We start from the raw sequence: 20,741 nt of genomic DNA, 5'->3' as shown, positions 1-20,741 counted from the left end.
CGGGCGAGGGGCAGCTTCCTCCCCTCCTCCCTCCCTCCCTCCGCTCCCTTTCTCTCCTCTCCCTCTCTCTCTCTCTCTCTCTCTCTCTCTCTTAATTTTTTTTAATGGAATTTCTCCAACTCCACCTTTGTTGTGCTGGGCGTCATTCCCCGCAGCCAATCCCGGCCGGGCAGCGCCTGCACATTCCCGGCCATCCCGGCTGCCGGCACAGTACGGGCCATCCCGGGCTGCTTCCGTGCCACCGGCCGGCCCGGCGGCCTCCGCGGTGCCGAGCACCCCGCCGGTACCGGCAGCTCCCGTAGCACCGGATGCCGCCGCGGCACCGAGCAACTCGGCTGGCCGGGCCTCCCCGCTGCTCCCGGAGCTCCGGGCGGCTCCGGTTACCGGGCACGGCCGCTCCAGGCCCGGCCCTGGCGTGCTCCGTGGCGCTGCTCCCGGCCGGGCCGGCTCCGGTAGCACCGGGGACACCGGCACGGCCCCGCCGGGAATGCGGGACGGGCGCTGGGAACGTGCGGTTACCCGGCTCGGTGGGCTGCGTGCATCTCCCGGCATGGCCGGAATCTGGGGGCTTTCACGCCTGTTTATATAGAAATATAATAAATATAATAATCCCTAAATGTGGGTAACACACGCACCAGGCTGACCGCGTGGGGATGGCTGAAATTATATTTCTATTATATAGAAATATAAAATATATAATAATCCCTAAATGTGAGTAATACACACACACCAGGCTCGGCGGGCTGCGCGCATCTCCCGGCATGGCCGGAATCTGGGGGGTTTCACGCCTGTTTATATAGAAATATAATAAATATAATAATTTCTAAATGTGGGTAACACACTCACACCCGGTTCGGTGGGCTGCGCGCATCTCCCCGGCTGACCGCATGGGGATGGCCGAAATCCGCGGGGTTTTCACGCCTGTTTATATAGAAATATAATATAATAAATATAATAATCCCTAAATGTGGGTAACACACACACCCCCCCCGGCTGGTTTGGGGTGCGGGGGCAGTGCCTGGCTGTGCAAGTGGATTATTTTGGCTTTTTCCGAAGGGAAGGATCAGGCGGAGGGAGGGACAGGCGGACAGCCGGCTCCTCCGCCACGTCCTGCCCGAGCTGTGCCAAGCCCGGCCAGGCAGCACTGGCGCCGGGTGGTTAATCCCTCCTGCGAGAGCTTAAAAATAAATATATATGTATTAATTCTGCGTGGAAAAAGGGCCTGGCCTGGGGTGGATCCCTGAATTTCAGGAATTGTTGCTATTTTGCAAGAGGGAAAAATTATAAAAGTAAAAAAAAAAAAAAAAAAAAAAAAAAGAAAAAAAAAGGCAACATAAAATATTTAGAGCAAATCAGGCCCAACATGTGAAAATTGACATTTATAATTTTTCAGGTTTTTTTAAAAAAATCAATGGAGTTGTCAATGTGCTCCAGTCACAATTCTCCCAACGTGGTTTTGGGGCTTTTGTTACCAGCAAGGACACACTGGAGACCTGGGAATCAACCACAGACCCTGCAGCGGGTGGGCTGGAAATGGGGACCCCCCCCCCCCCCTAAATGCCACCCCCTCTCTCCTTGCCCTTCCCAGGCCTTCCTTTTGACCACGGGAATTTTTTTATTTGCTCTTACTTGTGTCAGTTAATATTTTTGGGGAATAAAGCCGCAGGTTTGGAGGTTTTTTGTTTACTTTTCTGCTTTTTCAGTGGCACTGCCAGCAGATGCCAGTGGATGGTGTGGAGGCATGTGATGCTGCAGGCGCTGGGGTTCTCCCTTTCCAGGACTGATCCCCCTCAGGAACTCCGTGCTCCCTCCCTCATTAGCAACCAATTAATCAGCATTTATCTCCCCCTCGTTTCTCCTGACCTTCCCTAATTCCCTCCCCGTTTCCCAGGGCTGAGGCGGGTTCAAAGAGGAGCTTGACCTAAATTTCCACCCCAGGCCGGGCTGGATCCTGCAGCAGTGACCTCGCTGCCATCTCCCGGGGAACAGCGAGCCCTTCCCGGGCTGGGGAGCGTCAACCAGGGCTGCAGGCAGATGCAGGCAGGGATGGCAGCCCTGGGGATGGCAGCGGCGTGGGCTGCCCACGAGAGGTGGCACAGGGACACGGGGACACAGGGACACAGGGACACATGGACACGAGCTGGCCCTTGGGTTTGGAAGTGCCATCCGTGTGCTTCCCTCTCTGAAAAAGAGGAGGCAGCAGCTCTGCTGGGTTTGGGGCTTATCCCAGCCCTTCAGAGAGGGTTTGGGGCTCTGTTTGGGTCGAGGATGCTGCTCCCAGTTCCTGCCCCATGGACAGGCTGGGGGCCACGCTGGGGTTTATCCCAGCCCCTCAGGGAGGATTTGGGGTGCTGGTTGGCATCAAGGATGCTGCTCCCAGTTCCTGCCCCATGGACAGGCTGGGGGCCACGCTGGGGTTTATCCCAGTCCCTCAGAGAGAGTTTGGGGCTCTGTTTGGTATCATGGATGCTGCTCCCAGTTCCTGCCCCATGGACAGGCTGGGGGCCACGCTGGGGTTTATCCCAGCCCCTCAGCGAGGATTTTGGGTGCTGGTTGGCATCAAGGATGCTGCTCCCAGTTCCTGCCCCATGGACAGGCTGGGGGCGAGCGGGCACGGCCCTTCCCACGGCCCCACCGGTGCCCCCCCCGTTCCTTAATGGGATTATGGATAATCGGGGTCAGCCCCGTGCCAGGGGCTGGGGGAAGGGCAGGGGCTGCTCTGGGTCCTGTGCCAGCAGCACTGGGTCAGGATATTCCCAATCCCCCTGGAACGGGGATCAGGATATTCCCAATCCCCCTGGAATGGAGATCAGGACATTCCCAATCCCCCTGGAAAGGGGATCAGGATATTCCCAATCCCCCTGGAAAGGGGACCAGGATATTCCCAATCCCCCTGGAACAGGGATCAGGATATTCCCAATCCCCCTGGAACGGGGATCAGGATATTCCCAATCCCCCTGGAATGGGGACCAGGATATTCCCAATCCCCCTGGAAAGGGGATCAGGACATTCCCAATCCCCCTGGAATGGGGATCAGGACATTCCCAATCCCCCTGGAACGGGGATCAGGATATTCCCAATCCCCCTGGAAAGGGGACCAGGATATTCCCAATCCCCCTGGAACAGGGATCAGGATATTCCCAATCCCCCTGGAATGGGAATCAGGACATTCCCAATCCCCCTGGAATGGGGACCAGGATATTCCCAATCCCCCTGCAATGGGAATCAGGATATTCCCAATCCCCCTGGAATGGAGATCAGGATATTCCCAATCCCCCTGGAATGGGGACTGGGATATTCCCAATCCCCCAATTAATTCTCCTTTGTGGGGGAATTAAGGCTCCATCCCAGACAATTCCCAGCTGGAAAGAAAACCCCCATTTCCTTTCTGATTTTATTAATTTGTTTATTAAAGCCCGATGCAGAGGTGTGGGGAAGGGAAGGAGAAACCCCCAAAGATCAAAACATTTTTATTTCAGACAAATAATTAATAAAACTAAACCAACCCAAACGTGAGGCAGCGCAGCCCTGGGTGTGGCTGCCCCTTCCCACCCCCCAATGCTGATTTTGAGGTCCCCTACTCTGATTTATGCAAAAATGAGCAAATTTGAGCCTGATCTGGTGCTCTGCAACCTTGGTCACATCCAACCCTTGGAGCAGAACCAGCCCTGGCAGGATTGGGGCATCCCTTGGAGCAATCCCAAGGGAAATGGGGCAAGACACGGTGAGCAAGCAAGGGAAAAATCAAGGAAAACCTACATGGATTTACCTGAAACGCTATAAAAATAAAGAGGACTAATTAACTAATTAAGACTAACTTATCAGTTAAATGACGCTGCCAGACTGGTCCATCGAGTTTAGGCCCTGACCAGGATTCTTTAAAATCATCTTTTCTAGAAAATTCTAGGTTTTGCTATCATTCTCTAGTATATACACACACGCACTTGGCCCCACTGCAGTGGGGGCACAACCAGCCAGAAAAATAAATTACAAACCCCCCCAGTAGCATCAAATATACAGATCACTCCTTGCAGCTACTTTTTTTTTTTCTTTTTTTTTTTTCTTCTTTTTTTTTTCTATTTTTGAGGTACTTTTTCAGCTTTTTTTTTTTTTTTTTTTTTTAATTTTTGCTTGGCTCTAAGTGAATTTTACCTGCAGAAGCATCAGCATAACTGGAAGTATTTTTCTGTGTGTTTTAAGCATGATTGTTTTCATTGTAAATGTATAAACCCCCTTGCTGGGCTATTTACACCCTGGATCTGGGATGTGCAGTGGAGAAGCTGCCACCATCCTGTGGAGCAGGTGATGGAGAAAATGGGAAAAAGGCTCCACATGGTGATGGGTCTGTCCCAGCTTGTTCAAAGTTCATCTGGGGAGAGGGGCTGGGCTGGGGGGGCTCCCTGAGGAGGAGGAGGATGGTGGGAGAACTCCATCCTGCTGTATCTCTGTCCCTGCCTTCCTCCTCCTCCCTCCAGGGTCTTCCTCCAGCTCTTTCCCACGCTGGTGGTGGCCTTGGGGACAGGACAGTGTCACATCCACCTTGCCACGGGTGGCACATGGGGCCCGGCCAGCCCAGCCCCTTCCCCAGCAGGAGGCAGCAAAGTGGGGGTGAGATCACATCATCCAAAATAATTTTTAAAATAGACCCAAAAAAAAAAAAAAAAAAAAAAAAAAAAAAAAGGGAAAAAACAACAAAAAGGCTCCGTTCCCAAGGGTGGGCAGGTGGGGACTGTGTCCCCAGTCCTTGTTGGTGGCCCGGTGGCCTCAGGATGGCAGCAGTGCAGATGGCAGCGGGGCTGGGGGGGCGTTGGGGGCGCCCTTAGCTGGGCATCTGCACCTCGTTGTACACATCTGTCCCCTCTGCCTCGTCAAAGGTCACCACGGCGTCATCTGCGTCCAGCTGCGGGGAGTGGAGGCCGTGAGGGGGACGGGATGGGGACAGGATGGGGACAGGGATGGGGATGGGGACAGGGATGGGACAGGGACAGGGATGGGGACAGGATTGGGGACAGGGACAGGGATGGGGACAGGGATGGGACAGGGACAGGGATGGGGACAAGATTGGGGACAGGGACAGGGACAGGGACAGGGATGGGACAGGGATGGGACAGGGATGGGACAGGGACAGGGATGGGACAGGGATGGGGACAGGGACAGGGATGGGGACAGGGATGGGACAGGGACAGAGACAGGGACAGGGATGGGACAGGGATGGGACAGGGACAGGGATGGGACAGGGATGGGACAGGGACAGGGATGGGGACAGGGATGGGACAGGGACAGGGATGGGGACAGGATTGGGGACAGGAATGGGACAGGGACAGGGATGGGGACAAGATTGGGGACAGGGACAGGGATGGGGACAGGAATGGGACAGGGACAGGGATGGGGACAGGGATGGGACAGGGACAGGGATGGGACAGGGATGGGGACAGGATTGGGGACAGGGACAGGGATGGGGACAGGGATGGGGACAGGATTGGGGACAGGGACAGGGATGGGGACAGGGATGGGGACAGGGACACTGACGGGGATGGTGTGGGAATAGGGGCTGGGATGGGGACAGGATTGGGGACAGGGATGGGACAGGGACACTGATGGGGACAGGAATGGGACAGGGACACTGACGGGGATGGTGTGGGAATAGGGGCTGGGATGAGGCTGGGGACAGGAATGGGGACAGGATTGAGGACAGGGACACTGATGGGGACAGGAATGGGACAGGGACAGGGATGGGGACAGGAATGGGACAGGGACACTGATGGGGACAGCGATGGGGACAGGAGGGAGGACAGGGACACTGATGGGGACAGGAACGGGACAGGGACAGGGATGGGGACAGGATGGAGGACAGGGACACTGATGGGGACAGGAATGGGACAGGGACACTGATGGGGCTAGTGTGGGAATAGGAGCTGGGATGAGGCTGAGGAATGGGATGGAATGGGGACAGGATGGAGGACAGGGACACTGCTGGGGCTGGAGATGAGGGAGGGGCTGGGATGAGGCTGGGGAAAGGAATAGGATAGGGACAGGGATGGGGCAGGGATGGGGACACGGGTGGGAATGAGGGATGCAGATGGTGGCAGAGATGGGGATGGGGACAGAGGGAGGATGGAGACGGCGATGGGGAGGAGAACAGGGACAGGAATAAGGCAGAAATGGAGACGAGGACAGGAGCAGGAGCAGGGAGAGAGGTGGGGCTGGCACTGGGCTGGCAGTGCCAGGGCTGCGTACACATTTGAGCTCGATGTCCCGGAAGATCCTGGGCAGCAGGAAGCGCCGCAGGGGCACGGTGAGGATGAGGACAAAGGGCAGAGCCAGCGAGGCCGGCGTGGACTTCACCACCCACAGCACCACGAGGAAAACGATCTGGGTGAAGGTGAAGAGGTGCATCCTCCAAGTCTTCACCTGTGGGACGAGGAGCAGAGGGTTGAGGACAGGGACAGCGTCCCACATTGAGGACAGGGACAGTGTCCCACACCTTTGTGGGGTGTTGGCTGCTGGGGGAGCAGTGCAGGGTCCCACCCAGCAGTGCTGAAGGAGGAGTTGGCTCCCTGGGGAGCCCCAGGACACCCCAAACCCACAGCCCACTCACCCTGGTGACGTAGGGCTCATCAGGGTGGTACTTGGGGGGCTTCAGCAGGAGCAGGATGCGGTCAAAGAGCTGGATGCCGAAGAGGGAGGTGACCCCCATGTAGAGGAAGATGCCAAAGAGCACAGCCAGGGGGATGTACTTCAGGATGGGCTCCATCAGGATGGAGACGCCTGTGGGGGAGAAGGAGAGGTTGGGGAGAGTCCCTGGGGACCCCCGACCCTCGCTGCCCATCTGGGGACCCCTGCCCAGCTCACCAATGAGCACAGCCACCAGCAGGCCGCTGATGCGCTGCTCCTTGACCTCCAGGATCTGGGATTTGCCCCCCGGGGCCGAGGTCTTGCTCATGATGGTGAGGGCGTTGGCGTGGGTGATGGTGCGCACGGTGGTGGCACTGAGCCAGGGCATGCCAAAGAGGGCTGCCAGCCCCCCCATGGCCACGATCAGCAGCAGGTCCAGGTGGAAGCCGGTGCCCTTCACCAGCTTCCTCTCGGGCTTGCTGACGATGAGGCTGTGGGGACGCAGGGAGCAGTTGGTGACACAATGCCAGGGGAGGTCCCCTCCATCCCCAGCCCACCAGGCACCCCACAGCCCTCCCCTGCCCACATCCCCGTCCTCACGTGGTGATCTGTGTCTCGAGGAAGATGAGGATGAAGACCAGAAGGGCGGGAATCACGGAGGCAAACATCATCCAGATGGGGAAGGGGGTGGTGTCCCCCATGGGGTGGATGAACCAGCCCCGGGCGGTGGCGTTGGTGACCTGCAGCCCTTTGGGGACGCTGAGTTTCTGGAGGGCAGCAGAGATGGGACAGTGAGGGGTGGGACACAGGGACGAGCACCCTCTCCCATGTCCCCATGTGGGGACACCCTTCCCCCCCAGCCCTGCCCTCCCAGACCTGGGTGTAGGTGTCGTTGATGAAGAAATCAGCCAGTGCCATGATGAAGATGGAAATGGGCACCCCAAAGTCCCCGATCAGGCGCCGCACCTGTGGGGACAGCATGAGAAACCTGCAGGGCCCTTCATCCCGGGGGTCCCACCACCCCTTCCCCTGCAGGAACGGCCACTGAACCCCCAGATTTTGTCCCCCCTGGGCGCAGGGGGACCCTCACCTTGCCGGGCAGGAAGGAGCTGTTCTTGAACACGCGGAGGAAGTAGGCCAGGAAGAAGGTGCCAGCCATGAGCACCAGCGACAGCAGCGCCGTGTTGGGCTCGGGCACCCCGGGCTGCACCTCAGCCTGCACTCTGTATTCCCTCTTCAGTGGGTGTTGCTTGAAAATCTGGGGAGAGAAGGGGAGAGGGTGAGGGAGAGTGGGGATGGGGATGCTCTGCACCCCCCTGCCGTGGTGGGAGCCCTGTGGCAGCTTCCATGTGGGTTCAGGATGGCAACCAGGGGCTGGGAGAGGCTGAGAGCTCAGCACAGACTGAGCAGGGGGTGTTTTTGTGGTTTTGGAAGTGGGGACAGAGCAAGGGCTGCGTGGTGCAGTGGGGATGGACAAGTGTGCCCCAAAATCCCTCTGCAGAGAGAAGCGTGGATCACAGGATCACAGAACAGTCAGCACTGGAAGGGGCCTCATGAGCTGGGAAACACCTGGAAAAGGGGAGGCAGCACCAGGAGACTCCATCCCTCACCTGCATCCCACTGTTTCCATGGAAACCTGGGTGATAACCACAATCTGCAGCCCCCCACCCCCGCCGTGGGACCCCGGTGCCCCTCACCGTGACCAGCTTGGAGAAGGTCTCGAAGATGAAGATGAGGGAGATGAGGAAGGAGAAGATCTCCTGCGTGTAGCGGGACAGGTAGCGCACCAGGAAGCTGCCCTCGCACGCCACCACCACCAGCACCAGCAGGATCAGCCAGAACCCGATCCAGACCCGTCCCACGATGTACTCCAGGCCATTGCTGCTGCAGAACTGGGCAGCCAGAGGGCACAGCCCTGTCAGGGTGTGGGCACCCAGCTGGGCTGGACCCCCGTGGCGTCACCCACCCAGCAGCACCTGCCTGGGAACCCCCCTAGGGTGTCACCCACACGGGGGCAGCTGGTTGGCATCACCCACCTGGTGTCACATCACCCCAGGGCCAGCACCTGGGTGGCTCTACCTGTGTGCTCTCACCCTTGGGTCATCACATGGGTGGCATCACCTTCATGTGCCATCCCCCTGTGCCATCCCCCACACAGCTGCACCCTGTCCCTGTCCCCATCCCCATCCCCATCCCTGTCCTGTCCCTGTCCTGTCCCTGTCCCTGTCCCTGTCCCTGTCCCCATCCCCATCCCCATCCCCATCCCTGTCCTGTCCCTGTCCTGTCCCTGTCCCTGTCCCTGTCCCTGTCCCTGTCCCCGTCCCCATCCCCATCCCCATCCCCATCCCCATTCCTGTCCTGTCCTCTCCCTGTCCCTGTCCTGTCCCCATCCCCATCCCCATCCCCATCCCCATCCCCATCCCCATCCCCATCCCCATCCCCATCCCCATCCCCATCCGTCCTGTCCCTGTCCTGTCCCTGTCCCTGTCCCTGTCCCTGTCCCTGTCCCCATCCCCGTCCCTGTTCCTGTCCCAAAGCTGGTGGGGACACCCCAGCCTCACTGTGGGCACAGCTGGTGGCAGCTGGGAGGCACCCAGGGGCACAGGGGGCACCCACCGAGTAAAAGGCTTCCTCAAAGACCAGGAGGGGTCCCGAGAAGCCGACGACGAGGAGGGGCTGGGCGCTGAGGAGGCTGAAGAGCACGCACTGCACGCAGGTGGAGATGAGCAGCTCTGACACCCCCATCATCCCCTTGGTCTTCTCACCTGGTGGGAGCGGAGCCGGTGGGTGCCGGGCTGGGGGGACAGCGCTGTGCCCCCACCCCACATCTCTGGGCACCGGGACTGGGGAGAAGAACCCCCCTGGGCAGAGACATCCCCAGCCCCACACCCAGCTGGGGTGATAGCGCTGTGCCCACACCCCACATCTCTGGGCACCGGGACTGGGGGGAAGAGCCCCCCTGGGCAGAGACACCCCCAGCCCCACACCCAGCTGCGGGGACATCCCCGTCCCCAGGAGCGCCCCCAGCCTGTCCCCCCATTACCCAGCAAGCCCCCGAAGGTGATGGCGGGGGACAGCGCCGCGAAGTAGATGAAGATGACGGCGGCCAGGCACTGGGGGTTCAGGGCATCCTTGATGTCGCTGAGGTATTTGGGGTAGCGGCGGCGGATGTCCCGCACCAGCCCCCCAAAGGGCCGCCCCGTCCTGCGCAGGGGGTCGTCATCCTCCTCAGCCGCCTCGTCCTTCCCTGGGGACACACCAGGTGCCCATGAGGGACCCCGTGTCCCAGGAGGGGGTCCCACCGGGCGCAGCGGATTGCGGGGGTCCCTGCCGTACCCAGATCCTTTAGGAAGTCCCCGATGTGCAGCCTCTCCAGGGGTTGGTAGCGCCGTCGGAGCAGCTCCCGCTGCAGCGGCACCAGGGCGCGGAGCAGCGGCTCGCTGGGGGCCTCGGTGGGCGGCAGGACGATGCTGGCGTCCAGGAAATCCTCCACGGCCCGCAGCAGCTCCTGCCGGCCCTCGGCCAGGTACGCGTCCCGGCGGAACACCTGCGGGGACACGGGCCGGGGACTGAGCCGTGGTGGGTGTCACCACGGGACACGGGGTGAGGGGGGACAGGGGGACACCCCAGAACTTGGGGATAAGGGGACACAGGGCTTGGGGATAAGGGGACACAGGGTGACGGGGACGTGGGGACACCCCAGGGCTTGGGGATAAGGGGACATGGGGTAAGAGGGGATGTATGGACATCCCAGGGCTTGGGGACGTGGGGACACAGGGAGAGGAGGATGTGGGGACACCCCAAGTCTTGGAGATAAGAGGACACAGGGCTTGGGAACAAGAGGACACAGAGATGGGGATAAGGGGACACAGGGTGAGGAGGACGTGGGGACACCCCAGAGCTGGGGGATAAGGGGACACAGGGAGAGGGGGACATAGGGACACCCCAGAGCTGGGGGATAAGGGGACAGAGGGTGAGAGGGACATGGGGACACCCCAGGGCTTGGGGATAAGGGGACATGGGGTAAGAGGGGATGTATGGACATCCCAGGGCTTGGGGATAAGGGGACACAGGGTGAGGGGGACGTGGGGACACCCCAGAGCTGGGGGATAAGGGGACACAGGGAGAGGGGGACATAGGGACACCCCAGAGCTGGGGGATAAGGGGACACAGGGCTTGGGGACGTGGGGACACCGGGCTGGGGGCGTGGGGACACAGGGCTTGGGGATGAGGGGACACAGGGAGAGGGGGATAAGGGGACACCCCAGGGCTTGGGGATGAGGGGACACAGGGAGGTGAGGACACGGAGTCTTGGGAACATGGGGATCAGAGTGGGACGTGGCACAGGGGGACACGCTGCACCCCAGGTGCTCAGGGGTGGGTGGTGGCACTGGTGGTGGCCGTACCCTCTCGGACATCATGGTGCCGATGGCACGGCCGATCTCGTGGTAGCTGATCTGGGGCGTGTCGGGCCCCAGCACCACGACGAGGAAGCGGACGGGGATGGACACGTCGAGGACACCGTCCAGTGTCACCGCGTCCTTCAGGCGCACAAAGGCCAGCATGGGCTGCTCCAGGAAGGCTGCACAGCCTGGGGGGAGGATGGCACGGGACAGGGATCATGGGGGAGCATGCACAGGGACACAGGAGACGTGGGAGCACAGGGACACGGGGACAGCAAAACGTGGGGACATCAGGAATGGAGACGAGGTGACACAGAGGGGACAAGGAGAATGGGACAGGGGCACAAAGGGCACTGGGACAAAGGGGTAAGTGGGCGTGCAAGTACAGGGACGTGGGGCATGGGCACAGGGACACACAGACACACGGATGGGTGGGTATGGGAGTACAGGGACATTGGGACATGGGGACACAGGGCACATAGAGGCATGAGGACATGGGGACAAGGGACATGGGGAGAGGAACCCAGAGAGCAGCGCTGAGCAGCAGCAGGCGGCGGCGAGAGCTGAGGAGGGGGAGAGGCAAAAAAGGCACAAGAAAAGCAGCGTGTGAGCAAGCACAGTGAGGGGCACATGGCAAAGCACCCCCTGCACCCCAAACCTGCACCTGCACCCTGATCCCAGCCCAGCACCCAGCACCCAGCACCCAGCACCCAGCGCCCAGCACCCAGCACCCAGCACCCAGCACCCAGCGCCCAGCACCCAGCACCCAGCACCCAGCACCCAGCCCAGCACCCAGCGCCCAGCACCCAGCACCCAGCACCCAGCACCCAGCGCCCAGCGCCCAGCACCCCCATCCTGCTGACCACTCACCCACAAGGACCAGGGTGGCCTCAGCACCCTCTGGGATCGTCTCCAGGAGTTGGGGTTTGGGGACCCCGCTCTGTTGCAGGCAGATGGAGGGCAGGAATCAGCCTTGGTGGCTGTCCCCTGTGGTCCCCTGTGTACCCTGCATGTCCCCCCTCTCTGCCCCTGTGTGTGCCACCCACCACCCCCTGCGTGTTCCCCTGCATCTCCCTCTCCATGCACGTCCCACTCTATCCCGTGACCCTCCTTCTGTTCCTTGTATGTCCCTCTCCACCTCCTGCATGTCCCCCACTATTTCTGAGTCCCCCTTCTGTCCCCAAAGTGTCCCCACTGTTCCCTGCGTGTGTGCGCGTGTGCACCTGCGTGTGCCACAGCGTGAGCGTACCCAGTGTGCATCTCCCACTCCCAGCCCGCACCCCAATGTCCCCAGCGCCCCCCGAGCCCCCTGTCCCCCTCACCTGCTCCTTCCCCGCCATCCTGCTCATCTCCACGGGCCGCTGCTCCCTCAGGAGAGGCCGCTCCACGTCGGCCCTGCCGGTGCCCGAGCGCTGCACCAGCGCCGGCGGCATCGTCCACACCGACTCGTCCTCGGTGGGGTGGCTGGGGACACGGGCGGGTGTCACACGCCCCGGCGCCCCCAACTGCTGCCCAGCACAGCCCCAGCCCCGGGGGTGCACGGGAACCCCCAAAGAGGGATGAGAGGCAGAGCTTTCCCACCCAGAGCCAAGCTCCAGCTCCCTGCACACACCGGGGAGGGTCCCAGAGCCCGGGACCCCCCGGGACCCCCACCCTGGCCGTACCTGTGGCGCAGGAGCAGCGTCCTCATGACATCGTCCCGGTCCTGCGGCTTCATCTGCCCCTCGTAGATGAGCTGGTCCAGCAGGGTGTGGACGACGGCCGGCAGCGAGTTGGCCTCCAGGTTGAGGAGGATGGCACCTGTGGGGACAGCACTGTCACCATCCGGCCAGCGCAGGGCGCTCACCACCCTCCTGGTGGTCCTCGGAGCTGTCCCCACCTTTGCTCAGGGCCCGGCGGATCTCCAGGAGGCTGTGGTAGGTCAGGAAGGACAGATGGGGCTGGCTCCAGTCCCCGGACTCCTGGAAGTCCTCCTCCAGCCTGAGCCAGTGGCCGGCCTCCATCCAGCACAAGTCCTTTGCATTGTCCAGGACCAGCTCGTGCAGCTCCACGTATCCCTGCAGGCAGAGATGGAGGGGTCAGCACGTCCTGGTCACACTGTGACCTCCAGGACACTCAGCATCCCCCTCAGTGCCCTGTGAGCTTGGTCCCACGGTCACCACAGCCCACCCAGCCCCAGAATGGGGAGGCAATGGGGGTCCCTGGGGCAGCACCCACCTCATGGCTGTCCGGCTGGGACAGGAGCCTCCTGCTCCCTGCTGCCTCCAGGTCCACATCGGTCACGGACACAGCTGCAAGTGGAGCCACCAAGGTGTCAGCCCCAGCCCAAACCCCCTGCTTGAGGTGCCTCTACCATCACACCCATCCCAGCCCCTTTGGGGTCACCTGGACGTGTCCCCTTCTCCATCATCCCCACCCCAGCCCTGCTGGGCGCTGTGGATGTGCCTCCCGTGTTGTCCCACCCCACACCCAGTTGGAGTTTGCCGGATGTGCCACTCTGCCATCTCTCGCCCTGCCCGTGCCCACCTCGGTCCCTCACATCCACCCTGGGGCAGGGTGACAGCCTGGGGACATCCCTGGAGCCGGGGTGAGGACAGGGCTCGTGGCACAGCCCCAGCACCGAGCACCGGAATGGGGACACGGGGACAGCACATCCCCGGCCAGCCTGACCCCCGCCGTGTCCCCATCCCCGTCCCCTGCCTACCTGCGGCCCCCCCCTGCGCTCCCCATGTCCCCGCAGCGCCGTCCCTATAACGCGGGGACCGATCCCCGCGGCCGCCCCGTGCGCACCGTAAATCCCGCAGCCCTTCCTTTGCTGACAGTAAACACCGGCGCGGCTCCCGCCCGCCCGCTGTCACCCCACGGCGGGGACGGGCTCACCCCGCGTCCCTCCACCCCCGGCGGGGACCACCGCGGTCCCCTGGCCGTCCCCGGCCGTGTCACCCGCCCTGCGGGGCGATGCTGCAGGAGCCGCATCCCGCTCTGCCAGGGGAAGGATGCTGCGCCCTCGGGAGCGGGCGTGGGGCGCGTCCCCTGGCACCGTGTCCCCGACGGCGCTGGCCCTGGCACGCGGGCACGAGCGTGTCCCCGTCCCTGCCCGCCGCCACCGCCACCGAGCCGCCCGGCGCCAGCCGGCGTTCAGCCCCGAGCGGTTCTTGTCCTCACCCCAAACAAAGAGTTTATTTATCCGCAATCAGTGGGCGATTACGGGCAAGTGGCAGCGGTCACCCCGCGGCGCGCCCTGACGCCCGGGTGGGTGACAGTCCCCACGCGGGATGGGGGGACACGGGGGTGGGCAGCTCGGGGTGGGGGGGACGCCGGGGCCGGGCTTTGTCCCCCGGGGCCCCCGCGGTCACTCACGCTGCCCTTCGCCACGGCTGGGGGGGCCCGGGGGAGCCCCGGCCGAGCGCCGCTTCCCGTCCAGGTCATAAAATCCCCGGCGGCCGGGCAGATACTGGCTGCAAAACACACAGCGCGGGCACGGGGCTTCAGCGCGGGCACCGCGGGTGCCCCCAGCCTGCCCCGGGGTGCCAGCCCCGACCTGGGCACTCACCGCAGGGGATTCATCTCCTCGGCCCTGGCTCTCCACGCCTGCAGCGGGGACCCGATGCCAGCGCCGGCCCCTGCGCAGAACAGGGGGCAGCGTTACCCCGTCTGTGCCACCCCACGGTGACAAACAGCCCCTCGGGGTGGCAGCTCCGAAACAGCCGTGCCTGGGCGGGGGGTGCTGTGTGGCACCAGTGCCCACACTGCCCTCACCTCCCTCTCGGGGGGCTCAAGGAGCTCGGGTGTCCCCAGGCTCAGCCCCGCTCCGGGCACCCACAGCTGGAGGTGGCACCTCAGAGGGACTCACTGCCCTGAGGGGGTGTCCCTGCCTGGCCCTGCTGCCGCTGCCACGCTGGCACCCGGGGAACGCGTCCGTGCAAGACCTGTGTGCTCATGCAACTCATCTGTGCCACCCATGCGACGTGCCTGCGCCATGCTGGCACCCATGCAGCGCCGTGCCGGTGTGCCATGCGTGCCCACCAGAAGCTGGCAGCCATGAAACACCTGTGCCCATGCACTGCTGGTGCCCATGCAGCACCGTGCCAATGAGTCATGCGTGCCCATGAGAAGCTGGCAGCCATGGAACACCTGTGCCCATGCATTGCTGGCACCCATGCAACGCAGTGCTAATGTGCCATGCGTGCCCACAAGAAGCTGGCAGCCATGAAACACCTGTGCCCACGCACTGCTGGTGCCCATGCAATGACCCTGAGCCATGCTGGTGTCCCTGCACAGCGGCACCCACAAAACTCTGCCCACACAACGCCTGACCTTGAGCCACTGGTGGCCCTGCAACGCTGGCACCCAGCTGGCGCCAGTGCCCCTGTGGTGCCATCAGCCCTGCAAAGCTGTCACCCGTGTTATGCCGTGGTCACACATGCAACGCTGTCACCTCTGCCACATCGGAACCCATGCCCTGCCACGCCCCGCAGCGCTGGCACCCTGTGACACTGGTGCCCATGCAATGCCAGCCCCGTGGTGCCCACACCACCAGCGCCCCAGAGCCACTCACTGCTCATCTCGCCCAGCGACAGGTGGGAGCTCTTTAGCCCGGGGTCCTCGTAGCCTTCGGGGTCCAGGCTCCTCCTCATCCCCTCCTCGTAGGCCTCCTGCGGGACACAGACAGGGGTCAGCGGGCTGGGGCGCGCCGGGGCCGTGCCGGGGCCGTGCCGGGGCGCAGCGCGGAGCCGGGGCGGGGGCCGGGGGTCCCTACCTGGCCAGGCCCCTCCATGGCTCCGGGCTCGGCCCCCGCTGCCGCCTCGGCGCGTCCCGGCGCTCAGCCCGGTGCCACCATAACCCGGCGCTCTGCGGGGCGGGCACGGGGAAACGAGAGAGAACAAGTTAGCAGAGAGCAGGCAGGGCATCGCTCGGTGCCCCCGCGACGGTGGCGTTTGTCCCAAGGGCTGTTTGTCCCCGTGGCCGTTCCCGCAGCCCCTGCCCGCCCAACCCGCTCCCCACGGGCCGGGAGGGCCCGGGCTTGGGGGTCCCCAGGGAGGTCATGCCCTGCCCTGCCGCCGCACGGGATGGGAACGGACGTCAGGGCACGGCAGAGCTTCCCACCAGGGACGTGGCATGCTGCCCTGAGCCACCCGTGCCACGCACGCCATGCCCTGTGCTGGGGTCACAGCCGGGGTTGGGTCCCCTAGGGACCCACGCTCAGGGGCTGCGACCCCACATGACCCTCTCGTGTGTGGGTGGGGGTCCTGTATAGACCCAGGCATGTGTCTGGGGTCCTACACAGCCCCCTGCAGCCCCTTGCACCTGTATGAGGGCCCCATACAGTCCCACACACGGGGGTTGGGGTCCCAAATCCCCCACACACAGCCCCAGCCCCTGGCAGAGGGGAAAGGTAGAAGGGGGGAAACTGAGGCACAGCTGGACTCGCAGGACAGCTCAAACCCGGATGGGGTGAGCACCCCAAACCCACCCAGGGTGCTCAGCTGGGGAGGCCCCTCTGCCCCCCTTCCATCAGCCCCAGATCCCTGCAGCATGCAGTGCCCGCACCCCCTGTGACCCCTGTGTCCCCTGCGTGTCCCCTGCGTGTCCCCTGCGTGTCCCCTGTGTCTCCTGTGACCCCTGTGTCTCCTGTGACCCCTGTGTCCTCTGTGTCCCCTCTGTGTCCCCTGTGTCCCGTGTGTCCCCTATGTCTCCTGTGTCCCTGTGTCCCCTGCGTGTCCCCTGCATGTTCCCCGTGTCCTCTGTGTGTCCCCTGTGACCCCAGTGTCCTCTGTATCCCCTGAGTGTCCCCTGTGACCCCTGTGTCCCCTGCGCTTCCCCTGCGTCCCCTGTGTCCCCTGGGTGTCCCCTACGTGTCCCCTGTGTCTCCTGTGACCCCTGTGTCCCCTGTGTGTCCCCTGTGTCCCCTGTGTGTCCCCTGTGTCCCTGAGTGTCCCCTGCGCCCCCAAGCTGCCCCGGGGCTGTTCCGCGGCACAACCGCCAGGGGGCGCCCTGCCCGCACTGCGCCCCCCCCGCCCCCCCCGGGGCAGCCCCGGAGGGACCCGGGGGGCTCCGGACCCCCCCCTGTAACCCCCCCATTGCTGCCCCCCGCCCGCCCCCGCCCCGAGTCGTTGAGGAGGGGTCCGGGACCCCCAAAGCCGCGGTTCCAGCCGCCCCCTGGGGACCCCCCGAGCCTGGGGGGCCGAGGGGCTCCGGCCGCCCCCCCAGCCCCCCCGGCCCGGTGACCCCGCTGGGGGCTCGGGGGCAAGGTCAGGGCAATGGGCGGCTTTGGGGGGATCCAGCCCCCCGCGATCTCACCAGGGTGATGCAGGAGCTCGCTCCCGGCCGGGGCTGGGGGAGCCGGGCTGGGGTCCCGGACACCCCGCGGGGGCCACGGGATCCCCGCTGGGGCCACGCGGGATCCCCGGCGGGGCGCGGGAGCCGCGGCGGGGCCACGGGATGGACGGCGAGCCTCTGACTCGGCCGTCTCCTTCCTGCCCCGCCTGGCCCCGGCACCGGCGGCCCCCGGCCCCCAGCCCGGCCTGCCCCGGGCCCCCCCGGCCCCCCCAGCCCGCTGGCGGCTCTTGCATCAGCCCGGTGCGCCGGGCTGTGCCCCGCTGATAACGCCCGACACCGGGCGTCGGCCCCTGCCCCGCTCCACCCGCTCTGCCCCACCGCGCCCCGGGCCGGGCTGCGGCACCGGGACCCGCGGGGGCTGCGGCACCGGCAGCGAGGTCACCGGGAGCCGCCGAACTCATCCCTGCCCCGCAGAGCCCCGGGCACGGCAGGACGGAGCTCGGTGCGGGGCTCCTGTCCCACACGGTGTGTGCGGGACGGAGCCCTCAGCCCCACACCGCACCGACAGCGCCGTCCCCGTGGGGTCCGCACATCCCCCGGCAGCCAGGGCGCGGCTGGGGTCCCCCTCAGTGGGTACAGCCCCATGGGGAACCCCCTCAATGGGTACAACCTCGTGGGGTCCCTTTCAGTGGGTACAGCCCGCCCCATGGGGTCCCCCTCAGTGGGTACAGCCCTATAGGGTCACCCTCAGTGGGTACAGCCCCATGGGGAATCCCTCAGTGGGTACAGCCCCATGGGGAATCCCTCAGTGGGTACAGCCCTATAGGGTCCCCCTCAGTGGGTACAGCCCCATGGGGAATCTCTCAGTGGGTACAATGCTATGGGGTCCCCCTCAGTGGGTACAATGCTATGGGGTCCCCCTCAGTGGGTACAGCCCCATGGGGAATCCCTCAGTGGGTACAGCCCTATAGGGTCCCCCTCAGTGGGTACAGCCCTATAGGGTCCCCCTCAGTGGGTACAGCCCTATAGGGTCACCCTCAGTGGGTACAGCCCCATGGGGAATCTCTCAGTGGGTACAATGCTATGGGGTCCCCCTCAGTGGGTACAGCCCCATGGGGCCCGTCCATCCATCCATCCATCCATCCATCCATCCATCCATCCATCCATCATCCATCCATCCATCCCCTGCCAGGCTCAGGGCTGGGCTCGCCCCTCCCGCACCAAACGCCGCGCAGGGCTCAGCACGGAGCCCGCACACCCCCCCGCCAGCCCCGCACGGTCACCGGGATCCTTCCCGCGGCCACCGCGGCTCCGCGGAGCCCTGACATCCCTCAGCATCCCTGCGGCACGGCCGGGACCCCTCCTGCCTCCTGGCTGGGCTCCGTCTGGAGCCGGCGCATCCCGAACCTTTCACACAACCTGGGACTGCTCCTTCCCTCCGTGGGCCAGCCCCGGGGCTCCCGATGGAGTCCATACATCCCAGGCCGTCCCTGGCAGCGTATTTGGGATCTCTCATCCCGCAAAGCGCCCGGCACGGCTCAGCACGGAGCCCGCACATCCCAGGCCATCCACACCGCACTGCTGGCTCCCCATTGGAGCCCAAATCCCCCATCCCGCAGCACCTCCCACCCCAGCACCCCCCTGGGGCAGCCCAGGGTGCCCCCCCAGCCCCAGCTCCCCCCGTGTCCCCCCCGGCAGCCCCGGGGACACCCCGAGGTGACCCCGCACCTACCCCTGGGTGCCTCCGCCGGCCCTGCCGCGCTCTCTGTGCGGTGCCCGGGCTGTGAGCGCCGATGCCTGAGTCACGCTCACCTCCCTAATCTCGCCCCCCTCGGGCTCAGCCGGCCCCCCCGGGCCCCCCGGAAAAACAAGGTTATCGGGGTGCAACATCTGCAAAACTGCGCCCCGCTTCAGCCCCGCCTGCTCCCGCTGTCCTCCTGTCCGTCCCTCGCCCAGCCCGGCACCCCCGAGCTGCTCCCGCTGCCCCCCCAATCTTGTTTACCTGGGGTTTCCCCGCAGGGAATTCCCGGGATCCCCCCGTGTCCCCCCTCCCTTCCCGCGGGGTTGGGGTGTTCTCGTTAAAAAAAAAAAAAAAATTAAAAAAAAAAAGGGGGTTCCTGGGGAGGTTCCCCGGGGAGGAGGAGCAGGGGGACACGGAATGGGGTGTCCCTGTGTGCCGTGGGATTGGGGGGCCCTGGAGAGGGGGGGATGCTTTGGAGGAGGGCAGGGGTGAGGGCACCCGTGGGCACACCTGTGTGTGAGAGGGGCCCGTGTCGCTGTGTGTGTGCGTGTGCTCACACCTGTGTACGTGTGTGCACACACACCTGTGTGTCTCTACATGTGCAGCCTTCCTGAAGGGATCTCAGGCCCAAAATCCCAATCCCAGGACAAGGTGGGTGAGCCTTGCACACACATACACACACATGCACACACCTGTGCACGCACCCGTGTTAGTGCCCACCCATGGGCACACTTGTGTGTGTGTGAGAGGGGCCCGTGGCCCTGTGTGTGTGTGTGCACACCTGTGCTCACACCTGTGGATGTGTGTGCACACAGATGTGTGTGTCTCTACATTTACAGCTTTCCTAAAAGGATCTCAGGCCCAAAATCCCAATTCCAGTCCCAGGGCGAGGTGGGTGAGCCTTGCACACACACACACACACACACACACACACACGCACACACATATACACACACACCTGTGCACACACACATTCCCATCCCACCCCTGGTCCCTGGGGACACCCACAGGGCCCCCTCACAGTGAGGTGACACCAGAGCTGTCCCCGCTGTGCCATCCAGCCTGGGGGCTCATGGCACACATTGGGGACCTGGTGGCACCCCCAGGGGACAGAGGGGTGGTGCTGGGTCTGGGTGTCCCGATAACAGCCCCGGCCTTATCTGGGCTCTGCCAAGGGCTCCCCTCCCTGCCCAGCCTCGGGGATTTTGGGGGTCCCTCCCCGCCCTGTGCCCACCTGTCCCCCCCAGTCTCTTGGCATGGGCACAGCGGGCGTGTGGCACCCCGGTGGTGGGCACAGGGAGGTGGCACGTGTCCCCACTGGGGTGTCTGCGTGCTGAGGGTGACTCTGATTTATTTGGGGGCTGTTTGGTGGAGGTTTACGCTGCTGCTGCGGGATTCACCAGCCTTGTTCCCAATATCTCCGTCACAACGACGGGGAAACAGGCACGCTGAAGAACGCGGTGGGGGCGCTGCCCCTTGGCACCGCCACCCCCGCCCACCCCATGAAGGTGGTGGGATCAGACCCCCGGGAGATGGGGGGGTGATGCTCAGCCCCCCAAAACGGGGATGGATGCAGGGCAAGGCAGGGGGTGCTGATCTGAGCCTGGGGTGGGCAAAAACCCCTCAAAACCCCGTGGGGTGGGCAAAAGACTCCCCCAAAAACCCCGTGGGGTGCCGGCGGTGGGCAAAAGACCCCTCAAAAC

At 63.8% G+C, this 20,741-nt stretch overlaps 1 protein-coding gene across 1 annotated transcript; it reads right to left on the bottom strand.

Annotated features, from left to right (window-relative positions):
- Positions 1-4,100: 4,100 nt before the first annotated feature.
- SLC4A1 (solute carrier family 4 member 1 (Diego blood group)) lies at positions 4,101-19,079 on the bottom strand. The gene is made up of 22 exons (XM_058820373.1): positions 19,030-19,079; positions 15,778-15,869; positions 15,577-15,673; positions 14,572-14,641; positions 14,379-14,476; positions 13,236-13,309; positions 12,898-13,075; positions 12,683-12,818; positions 12,341-12,482; positions 11,889-11,958; positions 11,022-11,206; positions 9,952-10,162; positions 9,659-9,862; positions 9,232-9,380; positions 8,313-8,507; positions 7,706-7,873; positions 7,492-7,581; positions 7,216-7,382; positions 6,853-7,106; positions 6,599-6,768; positions 6,238-6,411; positions 4,101-4,900 (listed from the first exon to the last, which is right to left on the bottom strand). Exons 2-22 carry the CDS (start codon positions 15,793-15,795, stop codon positions 4,820-4,822), a joined length of 2,931 nt encoding a protein of 976 aa, XP_058676356.1. The 5' UTR covers positions 15,796-15,869; positions 19,030-19,079; the 3' UTR covers positions 4,101-4,819.
- Between the last annotated feature and the right edge of the window lie 1,662 nt (positions 19,080-20,741).

This window comes from Ammospiza caudacuta, chromosome 27 (assembly GCF_027887145.1).
Source record: "Ammospiza caudacuta isolate bAmmCau1 chromosome 27, bAmmCau1.pri, whole genome shotgun sequence".
Lineage (NCBI taxonomy): Eukaryota > Metazoa > Chordata > Aves > Passeriformes > Passerellidae > Ammospiza > Ammospiza caudacuta.
This window is presented reverse-complemented; position numbering and strand designations above follow the sequence as displayed.

Bases quoted from the DNA above. Each gene is read 5' to 3' on its own strand.
- SLC4A1 (XM_058820373.1), bottom strand. The intron at 13,076-13,235 runs GTGGGTGCTGCC...CTCTGCCTGCAG, and splicing joins CCCAGCCGGACAGCCATGAG to GGATACGTGGAGCTGCACGA. The intron at 9,381-9,658 runs GTAATGGGGGGA...CGCTCCCACCAG, and splicing joins CACCTTCGGGGGCTTGCTGG to GTGAGAAGACCAAGGGGATG.